At 42.5% G+C, this 23214-nt stretch overlaps 1 protein-coding gene across 1 annotated transcript in view; it reads right to left on the bottom strand.

Annotated features, from left to right (window-relative positions):
• Positions 1 to 23214, bottom strand: part of LOC136838861 (isopentenyl-diphosphate Delta-isomerase 1-like) — a 28437-nt gene that overhangs the window by 1687 nt on the left and 3536 nt on the right. The window contains 2 exon segments of the mRNA XM_067104521.1: positions 22368 to 22401; positions 22403 to 22578. Of these exon segments, the coding sequence (XP_066960622.1) occupies positions 22368 to 22401; positions 22403 to 22578 (210 nt within the window).

Here is a 23214-nt window from a genome sequence, read left to right on the forward strand (position 1 = left end):
TTTAGTCTTGACTTAAGACACCAAAAAACAGCATGCAAAGCCTAACAAACATTTACAATATAAATACTTGACAAAAGGTATTTCCTCTTTGTGGGCTTAAATGTGTAATGAGTTCCCTTCCTTCTTCTTGTGCATTTTTTTTGTCAATTCTCGTTTAATCCAAATCTAGTATTTATCTAGGCCCTTCATGATTTTCTCAATATTACACTGGCTTTTGTTTCGTAAATAAAAGTCTACTAATTTACTGACTAACTACTCCTCCCCATTTCACCCAATTCCAAAATCATCTCGACCTTTGAGATTTCAAACTATTTTCCATTCCCTTTACATTGCTTGGTAACTTCACTTAAAACATACCCTAGCTGCAATCCAGTTATGAATTTTTGATACTTTGGTACCAAAAATTAAATTTCTTTTTGGCTTAGGGGGCTAGATGTTTGATTAAATCATGTCTTGACCAGGATGTGTGCTACTTTTTGACGATTTTCAACGATTTTTCAGCTTACAACGATTTTCAGCTTACGAAGCGGCGTAGGAAGGCAACCCCTGTCGTAAACCGGGGGACTGCCTGTACTAAGTTGGGAGTTATTCTTGAGACAAGTATTCCAAGAAATTATTTCTCCTTTAATAACTTGAATTTGGCTGATACCTGACTATACAGTATACAGTACTGGTTTCATTATTGACAGATTACAGAATTTGCATTTTTTATAATATTGTCTTCTATGAGAGGTGTCACAATACTGGGGTATTAAATAACTTGTTAAACAAGACATCTCTGAACTATGCAATTTATGGACATTTCTCTGTTTTAACCAATTAGTTCTGATAATTCTTCAGACAATCATGGCCTTTCTTCTTGCTGTTATTAGCAGGAAATTTTGGGATACACTTATTTATACCATCACAGGTATTTGTGATATTTTTAGTGTTATCACTGAGGTCTCTAATTAACCCTTAAACGCCTACTGGACGTATCATACGTTGACTAAAATTGTCTGTTGGGTGCCAAGTGGACGACCATCACGTCGACTACAAAAAATTTCAACCTTCGGTCACTTTTGACTCGACCGAAATGGTCGAAAAACGCAATTTTAAGCTAAAACTCTTACATTCTAGTAATATTCAATCATTTACCTTCATTTTGCAACCAATTGGAAGTCTCTAGCACAATATTTCGATTTATGGTGAATTTCTGAAAAAAACTTTTTCCTTACGTCCGCGCCAGAAATTCTTTTGTCACGTTGTCGTAATGTTTGCACTGTTTTATATTAGTCGTTACATAAAGTTTTATATATGGAAATGTGTGCAATTTCATGTACAATACAACAGAAAATAACTCATGGTTGTAGCTTTTATCAGTTTTAAAATATTTTCATATAAATCACGATAACTGCCAAAATTTCAACCTTCGGTCAACTTTACCTCGACTGAAATGGTAAAAAAACGCAATTATAAGCTAAAACTCTTACATTCTAGTAATATTCAATCATGTACCTTCATTTTGCAACAAACTGGAAGTCTCTAGCACAATATTTCGATTTATGGTGAATTTCTGAAAAAAACTTTTTCCTTACGTCTGCAAGACGCTTAACTCGGCGAACATCTCTGAAATTCTTTCGTCATGTTGTCGTAATGTTTGCATCATTTTACATTAGTCGTTACATAAACTTTTATATATGAAAATGTGTGCAATTTCATGTAGAATACAACAAAATATAGCTCATGGTTGTAGCTTTTATCAGTTTTGAAATATTTTCACATAAATCACGATAACTGCCAAAATTTCAACCTTCGGTCAACTTTAACTCGACCGAAATGGTCAAAAAATGCAATTGTAAGATAAAACTCTTACATTCCAGTAATATTCAATCGTTTACCTTCATTTTGCAATAAATTGGAAGTCTCTAGCACAACATTTCGATTTATGGTGAATTTAAAAAAAAAATTTTTTTTTACGTCCGCGCGTTACGAATTCATGCATCATTTTGTGATAATATTTTCTCTGTGTTGCTTTGATCGTTTTACAATTGTTATATACCAAAATCATCGCAATTTAGTGTACAATGCAACTAAAAAAAATTAACTCATTAGCTTTAACCGTTGTATACAATTATATGAGTTTTTTTTCGCTGTCATATATTCAATATTTATATATGATAATGATATTTTTTCATTTCTGATGGTTGCATACTAAACTTCAGGCAATGACAAAAAAAGGAGCCAAAAATGAACTCTTAATCTTAAAAACTAAGCGTGCTGTGATTTTTGAAAAAAATTTTTTCCGCTGGCGCTTAACTCACGAACGCCGCGGCATACGGGAGACGTTTTTGTAAACAGAGGCTCAGCGTTTAAAGGGTTAAACGAAGTTGAAAGGCAGCATCTACCTAATGAATAAGGTGTATTTTTCCCATCTGATACATGCCACTTACATTTGTTTACTGGAATAGAACATAGAAAGATGTGAACTGATGACATTTCACTATGAGTGTCAGGCAAATTAGAGTATTCATAACTTTGGTTTCAACTAATTATAGTAATCAAATATAAGTTATATTTCTGACTAATTTTTCAGTAGTATGGCAGTTTGAATCCAGCACGGGGATGTGTGACGAAGTCACAACAAGTAGTAGTGATGCTGTGATACAAAATTTATTATATCTTGTAAATCTAATATATTGTACAGTTTTGTTGCCACATCTGTGCAACTGAGACATAGGTAGTCATTCTAGGGCAGGGGGTAGAGCCCTCCTGTCCTGAGTCCTTTATATTCTATCACTGTGCCAACAAGCACTATTCTGGTCAAGACCAACTATAGGAGAACTCTTTGTAATTAGTCGGTCTGTCTTATGGAGCCCTGGGGGTGGACCATGAGAGTAACTCCTTGGAGGATGAACAGATGGTTTGCATATCGTGTAGAAACAAATCGCAAATTTTTAAAGGAAATTGTATTTTTCCTAATTAAACAAACCTGAGGTCCTTTATATTTGGAATTACTTACAGTGAAGCAGGAAATGACCGTTAAAACTCTTGAACAAGGTGGTTAGGCAGTAACCATCCGGTAGTTGGGAGTCCCGCCTGCCCAGATGTAAATAGTCCAATTTACCTTTCGGCCCAGGTTTCGGATTGAGGGGTGGCATGAGGTGGGCATAAATGTAAAGACCCCAGGTTTGTATAGTTAGGAAAAATACAATTTACTTTAAAAAATTATGATTTGTTCCTACACTATATGCAGTCATACCCTGAACTTACGCGAGGTTAGGTTCCAGAAACGCTCACACAAGGCAAATTTTTGGGTAAATTTAGCACGGTCTCTAAAAATGCTAATAAATGCTTATTTCTTAAGTTTAAACACTAAATATGACCCTAATCACACTCCCAATTATTAAGCTAACTTTTAACTCCCAAATTATTAAGCTAGCTTTTAAATGAAATTAGCTGTAATTTCATTTAAAAGTTAGCTTAATATATTACCCTCAAAAAAGAAATAAATGGTTGACATAAAAGTAGAGAGTTGGAAGAGAATTTCTGTCTCTCTCCTTCTGACCAATCTATTTTTATAAGTCTTCTCAATCTCTTTTTAATAACTTCTTTATTCTGCATCTCCTTCTCTTTGTTCTGAAATGCTTTTTCATGAACAAACAAGTGTTTTTATTTTGCCTAATACAACTCTTAGTTATTATGTGTATGTTTTAGAACGTATTTGCCACACTAGCGCATTTACACTTTGTAGACGGTACAGGTAAAATTGGATCAATTTACGGCACAGGTAAAATTGGATCAACTTTAAAGGTAAAGATGTACAGAGAAATAATAAGTTGTAAAATTGTGTGAGCACTAACTACGTGAGAGAGAGAGAGAGAGAGAGAGAGAGAGAGAGAGAGAGAGAGAGAGAGAGAGAGAGAGAGAGAGAGAGAGGAGGATTGTCCTTACTTAAGAGAGAGAACTTATTTATCAATGATTATGGAGGCAGAGAGAGAGAGAGAGAGAGAGAGAGAGAGAGAGAGAGAGAGAGAGAGAGAGGATTGTCCTTACTTAAGAGAGTGAACTTATTTATCAATGATTTGGAGAGAGAGAGAGAGAGAGAGAGAGAGAGAGAGAGAGAGAGAGAGAGAGAGAGAGAGAGAGAGAGAGATACAGTATTACTGTATAAACCATCAGTCCTTTACATTAGGAAGACGCATTTGGAGGGAGGAATCTGAGCGAGTCTCTAAACTGACTGGAATTCAGCACACTTGGGCTACTCCTCCTGGTTGAAAGAGCAAGGAGTACCATGTCTCTGACATACTGATCGGAGTATAGGAACTGTGAGATCAACTGTCAGACTTATGGACCTTTTTGAATGAGTGAGGAATCGTAACTCATACGAAAATAGGCTAGGAAGAATCTAAAGAGTCAGAGGCAGTGAGGCAAAAACTAGGAAAGGGTTTGTCTTATTGCCAATGTCTCCTTCCTCCCCTTGCTAGAGGAAAGAGCAGGATTGCTTGTATGATTCTAGGAAAGTAAAATAGAACAGGTGCTCGACGTGTAAGCTTACCGCATCACATGCCAGTTCCAGCAGTCCCATTCTCTACCTGAAGCAAGAGGAGAAGCAGGACGAAAAAGGAGGAGGAGGAGGAGAGGCCAGTTACTCTCAAAATCCTTCTCACTTCCAGAACCATACACCTTAGGCAAGATGCTACCTGTCCGCATCACACGCCAGTTCCAGCAGTCCCATTCTCTGCCTGAAGGAAGAGAAGCAGGGGGACAAGGAAGGAAGGGGAGGAGAGGCCAGTCACTCTCATAATCCCTCTCACTTCCAAGATGCTACCTGTCCTCTTATAGGAGCCGAGTAAGAAAACACAACTTGTTGAGCAGCCACCACAGGTCCAAGAAAAGGGGGTTCCAAGGACCCGTGGGCATAAACCTGAAGGAAGAAAGACAAATGTGGTCTGATGAGACCACATCTCTGCTATCAGACCGACAGAAACTTCCGGAACGCGAGGGATGGAAAAAGCCACTGACTTCGTGAGGTCTCGGGTGGAGTGTACAGGTGTCATCAATGTCAGCTGCAGAGTGTACAGGTGTCATCAATGTCAGCTGCAGAGTACACCATTCCAATCGTCTCATGAAGCCAGAAAGACAGACGTGTCCTTGGACACTTTTTTATTGGGCAATTTAGTACTAGCGCAAAGTTGCCGACATCCATTAGAGACGTCGAGGATTCTTTGGAAAACACTACAGCACCTTAATAGGACAAGGCAGCGACTGATCTGGATCATCGATTACAAAGTCCAAGGGGGAGGGGACCATGAAGAACTCGAACCTGGCAACAGGAGCTGACAAGTACGGAGTTTGCTACGACATCCAAGACGGAGTCAAGCTACTGATCACCATCCCTTGAATGCTCAGAGCAAAAAAGGTCCATGAAGATCGTCTATCCTCTTCCCCAATGCTGGAGCGGGATGAGAGATGGTCTGAGAGTCAGAACTCTATCTGACAACTCTCGCAAAGGTGCGTGCGGAGCATGAGACATGAACCCTAAACAAGAGTCACATGCCGCCTGGGGACCCGAGGTCCCTGGGAGAGCAAGACCAATTGAAGCTTCTCATCAGTAGCTAAATCTTGACTGAGGAGAAAAGGGCTACTTTCAGGTGAAGGACTAGGCCGAATGTGGACCTAAGTCTTCACATCTGAACCTGAGAGAAGCAACTCTTGGCGAAGAAGACGAAGAAGTCCGCAACCTGCTGAAGAGTGGATCTGACCAGAAAATAAAGTCCCGTCAGTGACACCAACCAGTGAAGATGGTTCCAATCCCTGGGTACTGCTGCAGAGTTCTGGTAGAGATATCCAGCTATCTCCATTGCTGCTCGGCGAGAAGTCTACGTTTGCAAGGGAAGCCGGACAGTCTCTAGTCGTGCAGACACAGGGATTGTACTGCCTGAGAAACTACTTCACATGTTGCTGACTCATGAGGTCAAGTCAGTGAGGAACTCTTCTCAGTACCTTGGAAGCAGAGCTAGCAGGTCAGGCAAAGGGTGAAGTCTTCCAGCTTTCATCTAAATTTGGGGTTAATGACATTTTGCTGAACACCTTGCAAATTAGACTAATACGAAGGGAAGAAGGCAGCATCGAGGTTGTCCCACCTTGTCAGCATGCATCATCGTAGCGGTCCTCGGGTCTGGTACAATGAAGCAGAACACCTGCAGACTTCTGTTGAGCCAGGAGGCAAACTGAAAGATGATAGGGAGCCCTCATGTCAAGCAACCTCTCTGAAGAATTGAGTGAAGGTAACTCTCTGTCCCCGTCACTCGATGCCAGAGGCTGAGCTTGCCTGCCAATACATCCCATTGCCTTTAATGTATCTGGCTGACAGCTCTACAGAGTGCACCACAGTTCAGTTGAGCACCTGCAAAGTCAACCGAAGCAAAAGGAGGGAAATGAGACCCTCTCGTTTGTTGACATATGCCACTACTGTGGTGTTGTTGTCTAACAACACCCCAGAGTATCTCAAAAAACCGATCCTGAAACTCTCGGAGGGCCAGGAAACTGCCTTGAGTTCCAGGACGTTGATGAGAAGGCACTGCCTTGAGTTCCAGGACGTTGATGAGAAGGCACTTATCATCTCGGTCGCACACCTTGCAGACAACAGTCTTCCTGGCGTGCGCCTATTCCCCAGTCGGTGCATCTGAGGACAGAAGCATGTCAAAAGGAGAACATGCAGACACATCCTGTCGATCAAGCACCAGCCTAAATCTTCCTCATCCTTCAAGAGAGGAAAAGATCAAGAACTGGGGGCAGATCTCCTCCATGACGAGAAACGAAGGCAAAGCTGCCTGAGGGGACAACTTCTGCAGTGACAACAGGACACCGAAGACGACTAGCTGGCTGCTCCCAAAATCGGGAACACGGGAGAGGAGACGGAACAGAAGTTTGATGAAAGGTGCCGAGACCCGGAGGAAAATAGATATTTCTCCTGAAGGATATCCACTGCCAGGTCTTGGTAATGTTGCTGTCATATAGTCCACTGACTTCACAGTCACTCCTCCATTAACCCTTAAACGCCTATTGGACGTATCATACGTCGACTAAAATTGTCTGTTGGGTGCAGTGGGCGTACCGTCACGTCGACTACAAAAATTTCAACCTTCGGTCAACTTTGATTTCGACCGAAATGGTCGAAAAACGCAATTGTAAGCTAAAACTCTTACATTCTAGTAATATTCAATCATGTACCTTCATTTTGCAACAAATTGGAAGTCTCTAGCACAATATTTCGATTTATGGTGAATTTTTGAAGAAAACTTTTTCTTACGACGGGCGTGTAACTCAGCGAAAATTTCATAAATTCTTTCGTCATTTTGTCGTAATTTTTGCACTGTTCTATATTAGCCGTTACATAAAGTTTTATATATGAAAATGTGCGCAAATTCATGTACAATACAGCAAAAATACAACCCATGGTTGTAGCTTTATCAGTTTGGAAATATTTTCATATAAACAACGATAACTGCCAAAATTTCAACCTTCGGTCAACTTTGACTCGACCGAAATGGTCGAAAAATGCAATTTTAAGCTAAAACTCTTATGATCTAGTAATATTCAATCATTTACCTTCATTTTGCAACCAATTGGAAGTCTCTAGCACAATATTTCTAATTATGGTGAATTTCTGAAAAAAACTTTTTCCTTATGTCCGCACCAGAAATTCTTTCATCACGTTGTCGTAATGTTTGCACTGTTTTATATTAGTCGTTACATAAAGTTTTATATATGGAAATGTGCGCAATTTCATGTAGAATACAACAGAAAATAACTCATGGTTGTAGCTTTTATCAGTTTTGAAATATTTTCATATAAATCACGATAACTGCCAAAATTTCAACCTTCGGTCAACTTTAACTCGACCGAAATGGTCAAAAAACGCAATTATAAGCTAAAACTCTTACGATCTAGTAATATTCAATCATGTACCTTCATTTTGCAACAAACCGGAATTCTCTAGCACAATATTTCGATTTATGGTGAATTTCTGAAAAAAAAATTTTTTTCCTTACGTCTGCGCGTGGTAACTCGGCCGAACATCTCAGAAATTCTTTCGTCATGTTGTCGTAATGTTTGCATCGTTTTACATTAGTCGTTACATAAACTTTTATATATGAAAATGTGCGCAATTTCATGTAGAATACAACAGAAAATAGCTCATGGTTGTAGCTTTTATCAGTTATGAAATATTTTCACATAAATCACGATAACTGCCAAAATTTCAACCTTGGTCAACTTTAACTTCGACCGAAATGGTCAAAAAACGCAATTGTAAGCTAAAACTCTTACATTCTAGTAATATTCAATCGTTTAACTTCATTTTGCAATAAATTGGAAGTCTCTAGCACAATATTTCGATTTATGGTGAATTTTTAAAAAACATTTTCCTTACGTCTCTGCGGTAACTCGGCGAACATCTCAGAAATTCTTTCGTCTCGTTGTCGTAATATTTGCACCGCTTTATATTAGTCGTTACATAAAGTTTTATATATGAAAATATGCGCAATTTCATGTACAATACAACAAAAAATAAATCATGGTTTTAGCTTTTATCGGTTTTGAAATACTTCCATATAAATCACGATAAATAGAAAAAATTCGACTTTCGGTCAACTTTAACTCGACCGAAATGGTAAAAAAACGCAATTTTAAGCTAAAACTCTTACGATCTAGTAATATTCAATCATTTAACTTCATTTTGCAATAAATTGGAAGTCTCTAGCACAATATTTCGATTTATGGTGAATTTTTGAAAAAACATTTTTTACGTCAGCGTGTTAATTCATGCATCATTTTGTGATAATATTTTCTCTGTGTTGCTTTGATCGTTTTAAAATTTGTTATATACCAAAATCATCGCAATTTAGTGTACAATACAACTAAAAAAAATTAAATCATTAGCTTTAACCGTTTTGCTTACAGCGCGATTTGTATACAATTACATACGAGTTTTTTTTCGCTGTCATATATTCCAATATTTATATATGATAATATTTTTTTCATTTCTGATGGTTGCATACTAAACTTCAGGCAATGACAAAAAAAATGAGCCAAAAATGAACTCTTAAATCTTAAAAACTAAGCGTGCTGTGATTTTTAAAAAAAAACTTTTTTCCTCTTCGGCGCTAACTCACCGAACGCCGCCGGCATACGGGAGACGTTTTTGTAAATAGGGCTTCAGCGTTAAAGGGTTAAGGCACCAGCAGGAGGAAAATGCCGTTCCGAGTATTCTCCCTTCCTCTCCTCCCTCTGCCCTCTTCCCGAAGGAAAGAGGGTTGAAAGACATACGTATGCGCACTTTCTAGTAAGAGAATGAGGAAGGCTGGATGTTCCGCAAGCGCCCTTGGAGTCTGAGACTTCTTAGGACTGAGGATGGGCTAGCCTGCCATTGTCTGGAGGACAAGGTACTTGCCCTGGAACATTCCTTGACTACTGCGGCATCTACCTACTCTGCGAAAGAGGGAGGCAGAACTGAGTAAAAGTCCGTCCCTGAGGGAATATGACAACTCGGGAATTACTAGACTGGAGATCGGAATCAAGACTGTGTCCCTCTTCTTAGCGCCAGAATTGCCCACAGGTTGCTGCCTGGTGCTGGGTAGGCGAACCCACCCCCAAGACTGGAACCATCTCTTAAAGGCAGAGACCTCCTCAGGAACGATCACATCCGAGTAGGCAAAGCCTTGAAAAAGTGAAGGATCACAGATTCATCAGGAGACCACCTGGACGGACACCATAGTAGTGTCCTCCAGGTTCGCCATCTCTTGTTGTGAGAGGGAACACCCTTCGCAGCAAAGAGAAACAGTGAGAGATCTGAGTCCGGGCGAGCCAGAGCCAGGACAATCTGCTAGTCAGCATAAGACCCCTGAGGCAAGAAAAATCGCTTCTGTTGAGGAAGAGGAAGGGGAAGGAGCTTGATTGGGTGGCTCAACCAAAATGAACTCCTTGTCCAGGGAAAAGGCACTCATCTGGTTGAGAAAGCCCTTATAGCAAGCAAGGACCATGGCAGCCCCAACAAAACCCCTGCAAGGAACAGTGGAGAGTATTCACAGGGGATGCTATGGTCCTCTCCCAGAGATCACTGTGCTGACAAATCGGTGTAAAGATCTCTGCAAAAAGAAAATCGAGGGTGTATGCATCCCGAAGAAAAAGACCCTCGAGTCCTCCTGGGGCACGAAACTCGCAATCTCTTCTCCTTGGAGGGATAACCTTGCCAGAACCTAGAAAACCATCCCTGACTACTCGGATATATGACGAGCCGATCCGAGAACCAAGCCCGAGATGTAGATCCTTGCAGCGGAACTTCGATAGGAGGCAAAACTCATCAGAGTCCTCTCTATCCGACTCGCATCCCCTGGCAGCAAGGAGAGGCTGACCGCCGGCTATCATCAACCAGAGGTGATGACGGCAGCACGGAGGAAGGAGAGCGCTAATGCCACGGCGAAGCGCTAACCTGAAAAGAGCGAAAGTTCACTTGAGCCGAGTCTCCTGAAGGAAGGAGACCCTCGTCAGCATTCAGTTCACCAAACTGGGCGAGCCGTCCCGATCATGTAATGCAATCAGGGGCTGGGCACGTAAGCCGAACTGCAAGAGCCAAGCCTATCACGTAAACGTGATCAAGGCCGGGCGAGCTGAGCCGATCACGTAAACGTCAGGGGCCGGCGTGCTGAGCCGATCACGTAAACGTCAGGGGCCGGGTGAGCAGAGCCAGTCTTGAAACACAATCAGGGGCTGGGCGAGCAGGCCGAGCCAATCCGAACCAATCACGTAAACACGATTACGCTGTCCTCATGAAGAGCCAAATGAGAGAACGCACTGCCTCTACAAAGAGAGGTAGTCCCTCAGAAGTCCCACAGGTCCTCTGAAGGGAACCTCCTCCTTGCCTCTCCAGGCGCTCCAACCCTCGGAACCGAGACACCAGGCTGGGAACCTGACCAAGTACTGTTTCGGAACTGATCAAGCAATCAAAACAGTACTGGCTGGAAGAACTGAGACACTTACATACAGGCAGTCCCCGGTTATCGGCAGGGTTCTGTTCCCGGCAGCGTGATGATAACCGAAAATCTCCGATAACCAAAAATCGCTGATAACCGGTGATCAGCGCCGTCGATAACTGGCAATCAGCGCCGATAACCGGTTATCAGCGATGATGACCGGGAATCGGTGTCGAAAATCCGATTATCGTCGTCGCTAGACAAGTGCTGTAAAACCGGATCGCCGATAACCGATGCTGCTGATAACCGAGGACTGCTTGTATCTTGATTCTTTTTCTCGCCCTGTGCCTGAACCGGGATGGCGAGTTGTCACTCCGACACTAGTTCAGGATGCTAAGTCGAGCACCCGACACGGCACCAGTCTAGAAGCAGAACCCCTAGAATGGCAACAGGAGCAGAAACTGAAGTCTGCGCGGCCATGACTCCCGAAAAACAAAACCCTGGGGTAAGCATTTTGGTTCCTGAGCCCAAAAGCCGGGAAGAGCCGACAAGAGATCCCACTGCCTCCCCATAAAGGGAAGCAGCCCCCTTAGAAGCCCCATGGCGGGATTTCTTAGGGGAGGGGGAGGCAGCCTTCCTCTTCTTCAGCCGACAACCCTCAGAAGAAGGGGAGAAGGCAGCAGAAGATGAAGTCGAAGACAAAGTTGGTCAGGAAACACAGGAACCGCTGGGGCAGCTACATTAGGAAGAGCAACGGGAGCAGCCCAGGCAACAAGGACACCAGGAGAAGCAACAAAAGCAAACAGGGCAGCTGAGGCAGGAGGAACGACAGGAGAGGCCCTGCCGGCAAGAGCTTCAGGAATGCCAGCAGCGGCGACAGGGGCAGCCAGGCAGTTGGGGCATGAGGCACAGCAGGAGCGGCCTGGTGACTGGCCACCAGGGCAACAGGAGCAAAAAGGCAAGAGGCACAGCTGGAGCAGATGGGACCACAGGTATGACAGGAGGCAGTGGCACAGCATAGAGGAGTGCCAGAGAACGAACAGCGGTTGGTCCCCCTTGTCAGGGCACAGTTTTGACACCGTGGGGATCTTAGCCATTACCGTCACCGTGGTCATCGTCAAAGTATCCACTATGTGAGGGCAGCATTGCTGCCACAGGGGAACTTCAGCTGTGCCTTACAACACTTGCTGTCAACCTGGAGAAAAAAGCAAAGATTAGTAATGGGAGACTCCTCTCACTCCGAGGGGGATTGTCTTACGAAGCGAGAGGAGGCCCCTGAGAAGAGGTCGTCAGAAGGGAAGCTACCAGAAGGAACGAAGGGGCAGTCATCAAGGGCATCATCAGAGGCAAATAACCTTCCAATGACGCCCGGCAACCCCCTCCCAATAAAGTTCCTCCCAGCAAAGCCGCCCACAGCACAGGCAGCAAAGAGCAACACTCACACAAGACAGAAATTTACAGTCACGCTCCCGAACAAGGAGCGGAGGGTGTGAGGTCCAGATGACAGGGGGGCGAAAATTTACAACCCTGGCTGCCGACTCCAAGAAACACACGCTGGGGAAAGACGGTCTTACCACAAGGCTATCAAAACGTGGGTTTGTATATTAAACAATATCAAACACATAATATATACACAGAAATAACACAAAAGATACCACCAGGAAAGAAGAGCTTAATGACAAACAGGCAGAGCTCAGAAAACACATCTGCATAGCATGACGGCTGAATGCAAATTGGAATGTTTACATCCGGGCAGGAGGGACTCCCGCCTACGTCCCTCCTGCCTAACCACCTTGTTCTAGAGTTTTAACAGCCATTTCCAGCTTCGCTGTAATTCCTAATGTCAATGACCGATGGTTTTATATCGTGTAGAAACAAAAATAAAGTCCTCCCTAACTTTTTTTGTGGGGATAGGTTCCACAACCCATTGCAAAATGCAAAATCCCCTCTGAAAATGCTTTAAAGTGCTTATAACTGCCAAATACCCTGTACCCCTTAACATGACATTTTTATAATAAAATAGTTTTATATATACAGGCAGTTTGCAGTTATCGGCGGGGTTCTGTTCCCGACAGCGTGATGATAACTGAAAATCGCCGATAATAGCACTGACACTCTTGGTAATCGGCACAGATAATCAGTTATCGGCACAGATAATCAGTTATCGGCACCGATAACAGGTGATCAGCGCTGCCGGTAACTGGCAATCAGCGCCGATAACCGGTAATCAGCGATGATAACTGGGAATCGGTGTCGAAAATCCAGTTATTGTCGTCGCTAGACAAGCACCGTAAAACCAGATCACCGATAACCGATGCTGCCGATAACCAAGGATTGCCTGTACTTACCAAGTAACTACATAGCTATTACGTTTCGTTGATCGGCAGTTTAAATTTGAAAATTCGTGGTAGCATTCCAATATTTTGGTGCGGGTAACTCGGCCCACCCACTTTCGGGGAAGGATAGGTACAACACTACTAACGAGCCCAATTCGTTTATGCCCTAAGCCCATGAGAGGGGAGGAGGGAGGGCTTTGATCATGTAGTTACTTGGTAAGTATATATAAAACTATTTTATTACAAAAATGTCATTTTTATATAAGTAACCTACCAAGTAACTACTTAGCTGCATCCCACATTGAACAGGCATGGGCATGTACTACTTAAAAAACACTCCTGAATGGAGATGAATTTTAAAATAGTAAGTAGTCCACATTGAGAAATGTTAGTTGTAACCTACCTGGCGAGAGAGCTCCAGCAGGAAAATACTGCCTCTGATGCGGCTCATCTCAACCTTAGTGGCATGGCAGTGAAGCCAGAGACGCCTCTACATCAGTGGGGCTTTGCAGCCGAGGGGTACTCCGATGGCTGCCAAAGCATACAAAACACAAAAGCCCTTGCCCTGGGTACAGCACCAAACCAAGACCATAAAACACAAGTTGAACATGCACCATATAACAGACCAGTTACTGTAACCCATTCATAACAAGAGGCAATGAATGATGGGTGCTCTAGGTTCTCAGCAACCCCCAACTTCCCAAAACTCGACAACCTAATTCAAGGCGAGTAGATAAAGGAGTGTAAGAGTACTCCCTACCCTTCCTCCCCCAACACCATGCCAGCCACGGATAATGGGCCAAGGGTACTGCAGTTCTCACAAACAGTTTCAATGTCACGTAGATCAAAATTTGCAAACACTGATTTGCACCTCCAGAAAGTGGACTGCAAAACAGAAGATAGGGATACATTCCTCTCGAAGGAAATCAAAGTCGCTACTGCCTAATTTCATGGGCTTTAACCTTGCAAATTGGCAAGTCTTCCTCTTGAATCTTAACGTGCAACTCGGAAATCACGTCTCTCAAGAAAAACACCAATGCGTTCTTGGATAAAGGACAGGTTGGATTCTTAACTGAACACTAGAGGTTAGGGGACACACCTCTGATATTCTTAGTTCTCTTTAAATAATACTGGACAAAGAGCTCTCTCTTGGTCCGTAGGACCTAGAATGTCCGTTAAACCTTTGATTGTGAATGAACAGGACCAGGGAAAGGACAGCGTTTCATTCTTTGCTAAGAACCCCAACAGACTGCATCTCCCTGTGTGAATCCTACCTTCTTGCTCAGAGCCTGTAACTCACTAATTCTCTTGGCAGTAGCTAGAGCCATTTTAAAACAACATCTAGGTTCCAAGATACAGAATCTGACATCTCCTGTTTCACAGTATCTAGTAACTTGATAAGGTCACCGATGTCTTTATCAGTCGATCGATCCAGACCTCTATGTCTGAATACAGAGCAGAGCATTGCTCTGTAGTCTTTGATTGTGGATGTAGCCAATCCTCAGGAAGACCTTAAAAATAGCAAGAAATCTGCATACTACAGAGGTAGAAGATGATGATACATTGTCTCTTCTGCACCAGCTGCAGAATATTGTCCATTTATTCTGGCAGACGGAGGAAGACTGACATCTACATCTCACAATTGCTTCCGCAGCTGATCTCGAAAAGCCTTTCACTCTGACAAGCTTCCTCACAGTCTGAAGCCTCTCAGAGCGAGAGTGGATAGTCCTAGATGGAAACAGTGAAAGTGCAGTTGCCCGAGTAGATTTTGTTGCTGTGGAAGTAATCTTGGGAAGTCTACTAGGAGACTGAGGAGATCTGGAAACCACTCTTTCTGTGGCTAAAAGGGAGCTGCCAGTCATCGACACGTTGTCGTGTAGGAGAAATTTGTTGATTACGTCTCTCACCATAGTGAATGGTGGGAAGGCATATACATCCAGGTTCGACCAGTCCCGGAGCATCACATCCATTGCCCACATGAGAGGGTCCAGGGCTGGTGAGCAATACAAAGGAAGTCGGTGATTCCTCAACGTTGCAAATAGATCTATCAACGGCTTTCCCCACCGTTTCCACAGGTCGGTGCATACCTGCAGATTCAGTGTCCATTCTGTGGGTAGGACCTGTCTGCAACAACTTAATTCGTCTGCTATGACACTGAGTTTGCCCTGTATAAAGCAGGTAACAATCTTTGTTTAATTTCCTTGCACCCAGATAAGGAGATCTTTGGTCGCCTGATGCAGTGAGAAGGAGTGGGTCCCTCCCTGATTATGTAGGCCCAAGCTGACTTATTGTCTGAGTGGACTATGACTGTGGATTTGTAAGCCGCTGTTGAGAAATGTTGAAGGGCTAAGTGTATTGCCTTCAGTTCCTTCATGCTGATATGAAGTTCTCTCTCGGGTTGTGACCATGTCCCTGACACTTCGTTGTTTTCTAGTACAGCCCCCCAACCCAGATCTGATGCTTCCGAGTACAATGTCAGGTTGGGGCTCAGAAGGTTTAGAGATATCCCTTCTGCAAACCTTCCTGTTACAAGCCACCAACGAAGGCCCTCTTTGATCTCAGGGGTGATTGGGAAAACAAACAAGTCTGGAAGAGACTTCCTCTGCCAACTGGCTTTTAGAAAGAATTGTAGCACTTTCATGTGAAGTCTCCCTAATGGAACGAACTTTTCTATGGATGAGAGAGTTCCTAGTGAACTCATCCATTCGTTGGCCGAGCATGACAGGAGAGAAAGGAATTTCTGAACTGTCCGAATGCAGGCTGTTATTCTCTTGTTGGACGGAAAAGCCCGAAAATCCTGAGAGTTGATCTGCATTCCCAAATAAAGAATTGATTGACTCGGTACTAATTGGGATTTGTCTAGGTTTATCAGTAGGCCCAATTCTTGGGCTAACACAAGAGTCTTCTTTAGGTCCTCCGTGTAACTTGATTCCGAGGGGGAGTGTAGGAGCCAGTCATCTAAATAGAGACAAATGTTGATCCCCATGAGATGTAGCCATTTTGCCAATGGGGTAAGGACATACAGGTGAAAACTTGAGGGCTGTTAATAGTCCGAAGCACAGAGCTCGAAATTGGAAGACATTGTCCTGGAACACAAACCGTAGATATTTCCTGGCCTCTGGGTGGACCGGAATGTGGAAATATGAGTCCTGCATGTCTATGATTGGCATCCAATCCCCTTGATGGATGGAAGACAGAACCGAGTGGGTTGTTTCCATTTTGAATTTCGTTGTCTGAATACAGGAATTCAGGGCGCTGATGTCCAGGACAGGTCTCCAACCTCCTAATGACTTTGGGACGACAAATAGGCGGTTGTAGAACCCCGCCATGCTGACATCCCCGACTATTTATATGGCTCTCCTGGTGAGTAGAGACTATACTTCCAGTGGTAGGGCCACATACTTCTCTGAGTCTAAAGAGTAGGCCGCCAAGTTGATAGGAGAGGACGCTAAGGGAGGTTTCTCCCTGAATGGGATGGAATATCCTACCCTGATCACCTCTAAAACCCAAGATTCTACATTTCTGTTCTCCCACTTCCTCCAAAAATGTAGAAGCCTGGCCCCTACTGGTACACGGAGGATAGTATCCTCACTTGCGAGAAGGTGGTTTGCTTGCTGACTTCTTGGCTGGTCATAAGGACCTCGAATACACTCGGGAACGGGCTGGAATCTACCTCTACCGCCTCAAAATGCTTGCTGTAGAGGGAAAACCGTTCTAGGCACAAACTATGCGGAAGATGAGGAACGTCCAGACTCCTTCGGGAGTTTGGTGGACTGGGCCAGCAAGCCTTGCAAGGATTTCTTTTGCAGCTCCATTGCGATATGTTCTACTGTAGCACTGGGAAAGAGACCATGCTGATTTAAAGGTGCAAAAAGAAGTGTGGATCTCTGGGAGGAGTGACCACCACTGCTATCGCTTCTTAAGTATTCCCACATAAACAAGGCTGCCAGCTCCTGGGATCCATCCTGATCACTTTATCCGCGCATGAGAGCATTCTCAGCCAATCTGGAGCGAAGTTATCTTGGAGAGAGGTGCAATCTTCTATTTTTTCTTTGCTAAGGCGCCGACAGTCCAGTCAAGAAAACTTAAGGTCTCAAAGACCTAAAAGACGTCCTTAGTCAAATGCTCGAGTTCTGAAGTCGTGAACAAGATCTTGGATGAGGAGAAGGCAGCTCTCTGTGACGAGTCAAACTGGAGAAATCCCCTTGGGAGGAAGCAGTAACTTCCAACGATGGCACTTCCCTAGTCACATAAGTATCTCCTATTGGATAAGCGAGGAGGAGTGCAGAATACCGCTTCCCTGTACAGTAAACACCCTGTATTCGCGTTCTCGTGATTCTCGGAACATATTCGTTGATTTCTCTGTGGAGCATATCTACCCATTACTGCAGAGAATTAAGCCCATTCGCAGTATTTTTCAGTGAGAAATATTCACTAAATACTGTATTTTCATATTTTCCTGACAAAATGCACTTTTGTGATAAAACTATTAAAATACTCAGGTATAAGCATTTTTAGAGTGTTTTCTTGTTTAAACTATCAAAATTGGCATTCTAAGTATTTTTAGAGGGTTTTAAATATTAACGGATTTTAGCTATTTGCAGGGGGTGCAGTACGCGTCCCCGAAAATACAGGGGTTTACTGTATTCCTCTTTCTGTCTACCAGCCCTCAATGCTTCACAAAGATTTCTTTGATGCGACAATAGCACCACCTTAGGCAGCCTAGAAGCTTCCGTAGGCTGTCTCATCATAAAAGAACAACCCGGCAAAGAGGAGTCGCTGGGAAAAGAAGTCTGGGAAACAAATCGAGAAGCATTTCAAAAGGGAAGCATAGGCTGAAGAAGGCTGATCCTGTTCTACGTCCTCTTCTACATACGAAGTGGGTGAGAGTGTCAAATCCTTGGACTCACGAGTCTTTGTCCGTTTACGTAAAAATCCATAATACTGTCTGTCCGTTTACGTAAAAAATCCATAATACTAAGCGTTGTTTAATCGGTTCCAGTGCTGTATCCTGAACTGGACAATAAGTGGAGTGTGAAGCTGGATGCCTGGATGAATTTGGTGCCAGCTCGGAAGGGGAGTGATTGCACACTGATGGCCGCGAACAAACTACGTGCTGATCTGGTTCCACAGGCGCATTGGATCCTCTAGATCCCACTGTGTGCTTGGATCCCACTACCCACTAAATACCTAGATTCCGCGGATCCCACTGGATGAATGGATCCCTCGGATCCCACTGGACGGATGGATCCCTCGGATCCCACTGGACGGATGGATCCCTCGGATCCCACTGGATGGATGGATCCCTCGGATCCCACTGGACAAATGGATCCCACTGGACAAATGGATCCCACTGGATGTCTGGATCCTTCAGATCCCACTAAATATCTGGATCCTTCCGATCCCATTAGATACTTGGATCCTCCAGATCCCACTAAACTGGATCCCTTGGATCCCCCTGGATGCCCGGATCCCTTGGATCCTGAAGCACAATCTCCATGTTTCTTGGAAGTCCGCTTGGGCGACAAAAACAGATGCTCTGACACAGAACTATGGGCGACACATTAGATGGATCATCCCAAAAACTACATGAAGATTTGGGACTCAGATCCCGATCTCTGTTCCGCTTGCCTGGGATTGAAAAATCAGACTCAGCCATGGATATCAGCCTTTTCTGACTCGCTTTGCACTTGGAGTCGTTGGATCCCGAATCCGAATCACTCGCCGAAAGGGCATGAACTCCAATATGGACACTTTCCAGTGGCTGTCCGCTGAGTCCTGAGAATCTCTAAAAATAGGCTTGGCTGAGGGCGCGACTACCCGTGGGCAAACCCCACCAACCTCCCTGGGACTTACGGTTTGCCTCTTCCCAGGCTTAGGGGAGTTTGACAGGGACCTTCGTCTAGGAGCATCAGTGGGACGATTGGCCACCTCCTCGATTGACACAACACTTGCACTGAAATCACTGATCACTGGTACTAAGCTTATCCATAAGGCACCAAAATCACTGGTACTAAACTTATCCATAAGGCCCCTCACTGAAGCCCCTATTTGAGCTACAGTGTTAAATGAGAGACCAAATTTCTGGTCCATTCTGGCTTCCAGACTGGCGATGGCATGGGATCAGAAGGTTAGAAGTTGGATAACGGAGTTACAGGTAAAGTCAGAGGACTGGTGATAGGGGAAAATGCAGATATAGGAGTTGGAAGGGCATGCAAAACATGAGAACCCTGACTAACTGAATTCTTAGCTTCGGGCTTAGCCGCTGCTCTCCTACATCTGTTTTTCTCAAGTTTATCTGAGTAACTAGTCAAAGTTTTCCATTTCCCCTGATCCCACTATTTGCATTCATCACAAGTCACGACTGAAGAGCAAGTTTGTCCTCTACATTGACAACAAATGGTATGAGAGTCATATTTGATAGAAGTGAGTTTGGTGTTACAGCCTTTGCTGCAAAACCTACTGCTACCAGAACTAGAGTCAGACATCTTCATGAAAAGCAAAAGTCCAAGCTAAATAAGCTGATACAATTAGTGCAATTGCTACCAAGACACGGAATACTTCACCAAACCCATGAAAACCAACCAGGGACTTATAGTAAGCCAAATGAAAGCTGAAGTCAACAACCATGTTAAGCTGTCAACCGGCTGAAATGAATTGAGCTCATTAGTAGTGTTGTACCTATCCTCCCCAAAAAAGTGGGAGGGGAGAGTTACCTACACCGAAATATTGGAACGCTACCGCGAATTTTCAAAGTTGCTGATAAACGAAACTATGTAGTTACTTAGTAAGTTAGTTATATAAAACTAAAACGGTTATAACTGCCTATTTTAACAGTTCTTCACTGACAAAATTTAATAGCTCAAACAAAAATACATCTCTCTCTCTCTCTCTCTCTCTCTCTCAAACAAAAATACATCTCTCTCTCTCTCTCTCTCTCTCTCTCTCTCTCTCTCTCTCTCTCTCTCTCTCTCTCTCTCTCTCTCTCTCAAACAAAAATACATCTCTCTCTCTCTCTCTCTCTCTCTCTCTCTTTGTACAGTATAGTTTTATAGATAAACATGATGTTATTTTGTCATTAATTTTTCATATTGTCCATTCTATAATTATACAACTTATTGCATTTCAATAAAGCAGACTGGAAAATAAAATGAAAATAATTAGCGAATCGTACGTAAACTTGTTAAGCTCATTCCAGGGTGGGGAGCCCCAGAATGAGCTTAACAGGTTTGACCTATTAAGCTCCTTCTGGGGCTTCCCACCCTGGAATGAGCTCAAGTCTACATATGATGATTCACTAATTATTTTCATTTTATTTTCCAGTTTGCTTTTATTGAAAAGCAAAAAGTTGTATTACTATAGCATGGAAAATATGAAAAAATGAAAGACAAATTAACCATGTTTATCTATAAAACTATCATGCACAAAACAAAGATACATGCATAAAAAATCAATCTCTCTCTTATCTCAGTGAGGGAGAGGGAGATTAGTGATACTTTTTAGGCTGGGAGAGAGAAATTTCAGCAGATGCTGAAGGACTTAAAAGAAAAGGAATCCTTGTTTTAATTCCATTGCTCCTTGTCAACTAACACCTTGGCTGATAAGGAAAAGAATTTACTTGGTCGAAAGCTTTCAAAGAAACTTGTTCACTTTGTTATGTGCAAATGCTTCTGGGAGCCATCATCGCAAAACCAGTTGTAGTTGGATATGGAAAGTAGCTCAGTACCCTCCATGGCTTGATGGATGTCTCTAAGTGATTTGGTACCATTTGGTAAAGGCTTGGTTCACTGCCAAAATTATCTCTGGTTAGTTTCATAATCACTTTTGTAAGAAGATTTTCATCAGCATGCACAGGACCTTGGCACTGCCATCAAGTGAAGGCTTTGCTTCTCATTGACAATGTACCTGCACATCATAACACAACCCACATGGCTGATGATGGTCACATTAGGGTCATGTTTTTGCCTCCTAATACAGCTGCATTCACATAGCTGACAGACCAAGGCATTACTGATACAACAAAATAGTTATACTGGAAGTTCCCAGAAAAAGTGATGGATGGTGGAGTTCGAGGATGAAGAGGTGGAGAAAGAGCAAGGCTTGGATACACTGGAGGCAGACTCAGGAGAATATTCCACAGTATTTACTTTAGTCTGCCATCTAACAGCTTTGTATATGTCCAGAAGGATGCATGGAACTGTATTCTGAAGGAGGTAGAAGGCTGATCAGCTTCTAAGGTTTTGAAGTTGACGACTTTTGTGCCCAGCTCACTAAGGGAAGTGAAAACTTTTCTGAGGATGACCTAAAAGAGTGGCTGGATGACTGCCGCTATTTAGATAGAGGATCAAGACGAACTAGGTACAAGACTAAAGTATTCTTGGAGAAGGATAGAAGAATCAACAGGACAACCAAGGTCCATTTAATCAAAAGACTTGACCAAATGACAATCAAACACTTGACCAAACGACAATCAAACACTTGACGAAATGATATTCAAGGTCTGTCTGATCAAAACCCTTGACCAATCTTCTACATTCACTGACTGAAGTGAAGTTTTCCCTAAATGGAATGCAAACATTACAATCACATTTCTAGACCATGGGTTGTCCAAAGGATTTATCATAAAAGAGGAAGCAAAAAACTGAAGAAAGGACAGCCCTGAGAAAAGAGAAACAAATAAATTAAGTTGGTGGTCAAAGGGGAATGTCAAAGATCCTTTTGTAATAGCTACACAGTATGCTGCACAAGCCACACTGTATGCAGTAATGCCCTTAGGGGAAAATTACAAGAATGTGATCCTTCCCACTAACATCCTTGGACTAGACTGAATTACTAAATTCATGTCTTATGAGCCAAGTACTGGAATAAGAAAGCTTTTCAGCACTATTCAAAACTTTATATCATATTTGTTCAGGGAACAACCTCCTAATATAAAATGTTCCAATTAAATATCTCAACATTTTCGTATATAAAATTCCTTAATATAATACTGTAAACAATGTCCACTCCTTTTCTCAACATATACTTGTGCCAAAACAAAAATCTGGAAATTTCAAACACATGAAGTATACATTACCTTTGCTTCTGAACGTCGATGTACTAATAATTCCCTGAACTATTAAAAGAAAAACACTAAATGCCCGATGTAATAAACTTGATCCATTATGCATCAAATGACAATCTCGTTTTGATGAGGAACCAATATTATTGTCATTTTCATCCACTAGGATACATGGCTCATTTAGAAGTGCATACTGCTGAGGATCTATGTTCTCTGCTTTAATAGCCTGAAAAAAAAATGTGGTTGTTTTAATGAACAAACAACAAACAAATTATAACTACAAGGTATACTACTTAATCATGGTCTGAAAGTTATTTTTTTTATCACATAAATTGTAACAGACTTATGCTCTAAGTGACTTATGCCTATCCATGCCTGTAACAAAAAATGATAAAATGATTGATAAAAACTTAAACAATAGCTTCCTAATGATTTACTCCTCACTAAAATATTTTCTTTTTTTTTTTTTTCTTAATTCAACACAGATTGAGAACAGTAATGAAATTTTTGGGAAGGGTGAATTTTTTTTTCCATCTTCACAATTAGAACAAATTTATTTCAGTATTAACATGGTTTCCAATTTGTGAACTACCTCTATATTCACTGCACATTAACTATTCTTTCAAGGGTCACTGACAATAAAAGGATGCAAAATTCCATTAAAAAACTTATGATCTTTAAGTCAATTACATAACTTATCCTATTTCTCAACATAAAAGATATTTTCTAGAAAATAAAGTCACAGAAATTAATGATGCATCTCCTAAGGTGAAGGTCAAGTATACAAGTTTAACTGGTTTCAGTGACTGAGTAACAAACCCCCTCCCCAGACAAAACTACTGTGGTCTTTTTATAACAAAAA

This window comes from Macrobrachium rosenbergii, chromosome 5 (genome assembly GCF_040412425.1).
Source record: "Macrobrachium rosenbergii isolate ZJJX-2024 chromosome 5, ASM4041242v1, whole genome shotgun sequence".
NCBI classification, from domain to species: domain Eukaryota; kingdom Metazoa; phylum Arthropoda; class Malacostraca; order Decapoda; family Palaemonidae; genus Macrobrachium; species Macrobrachium rosenbergii.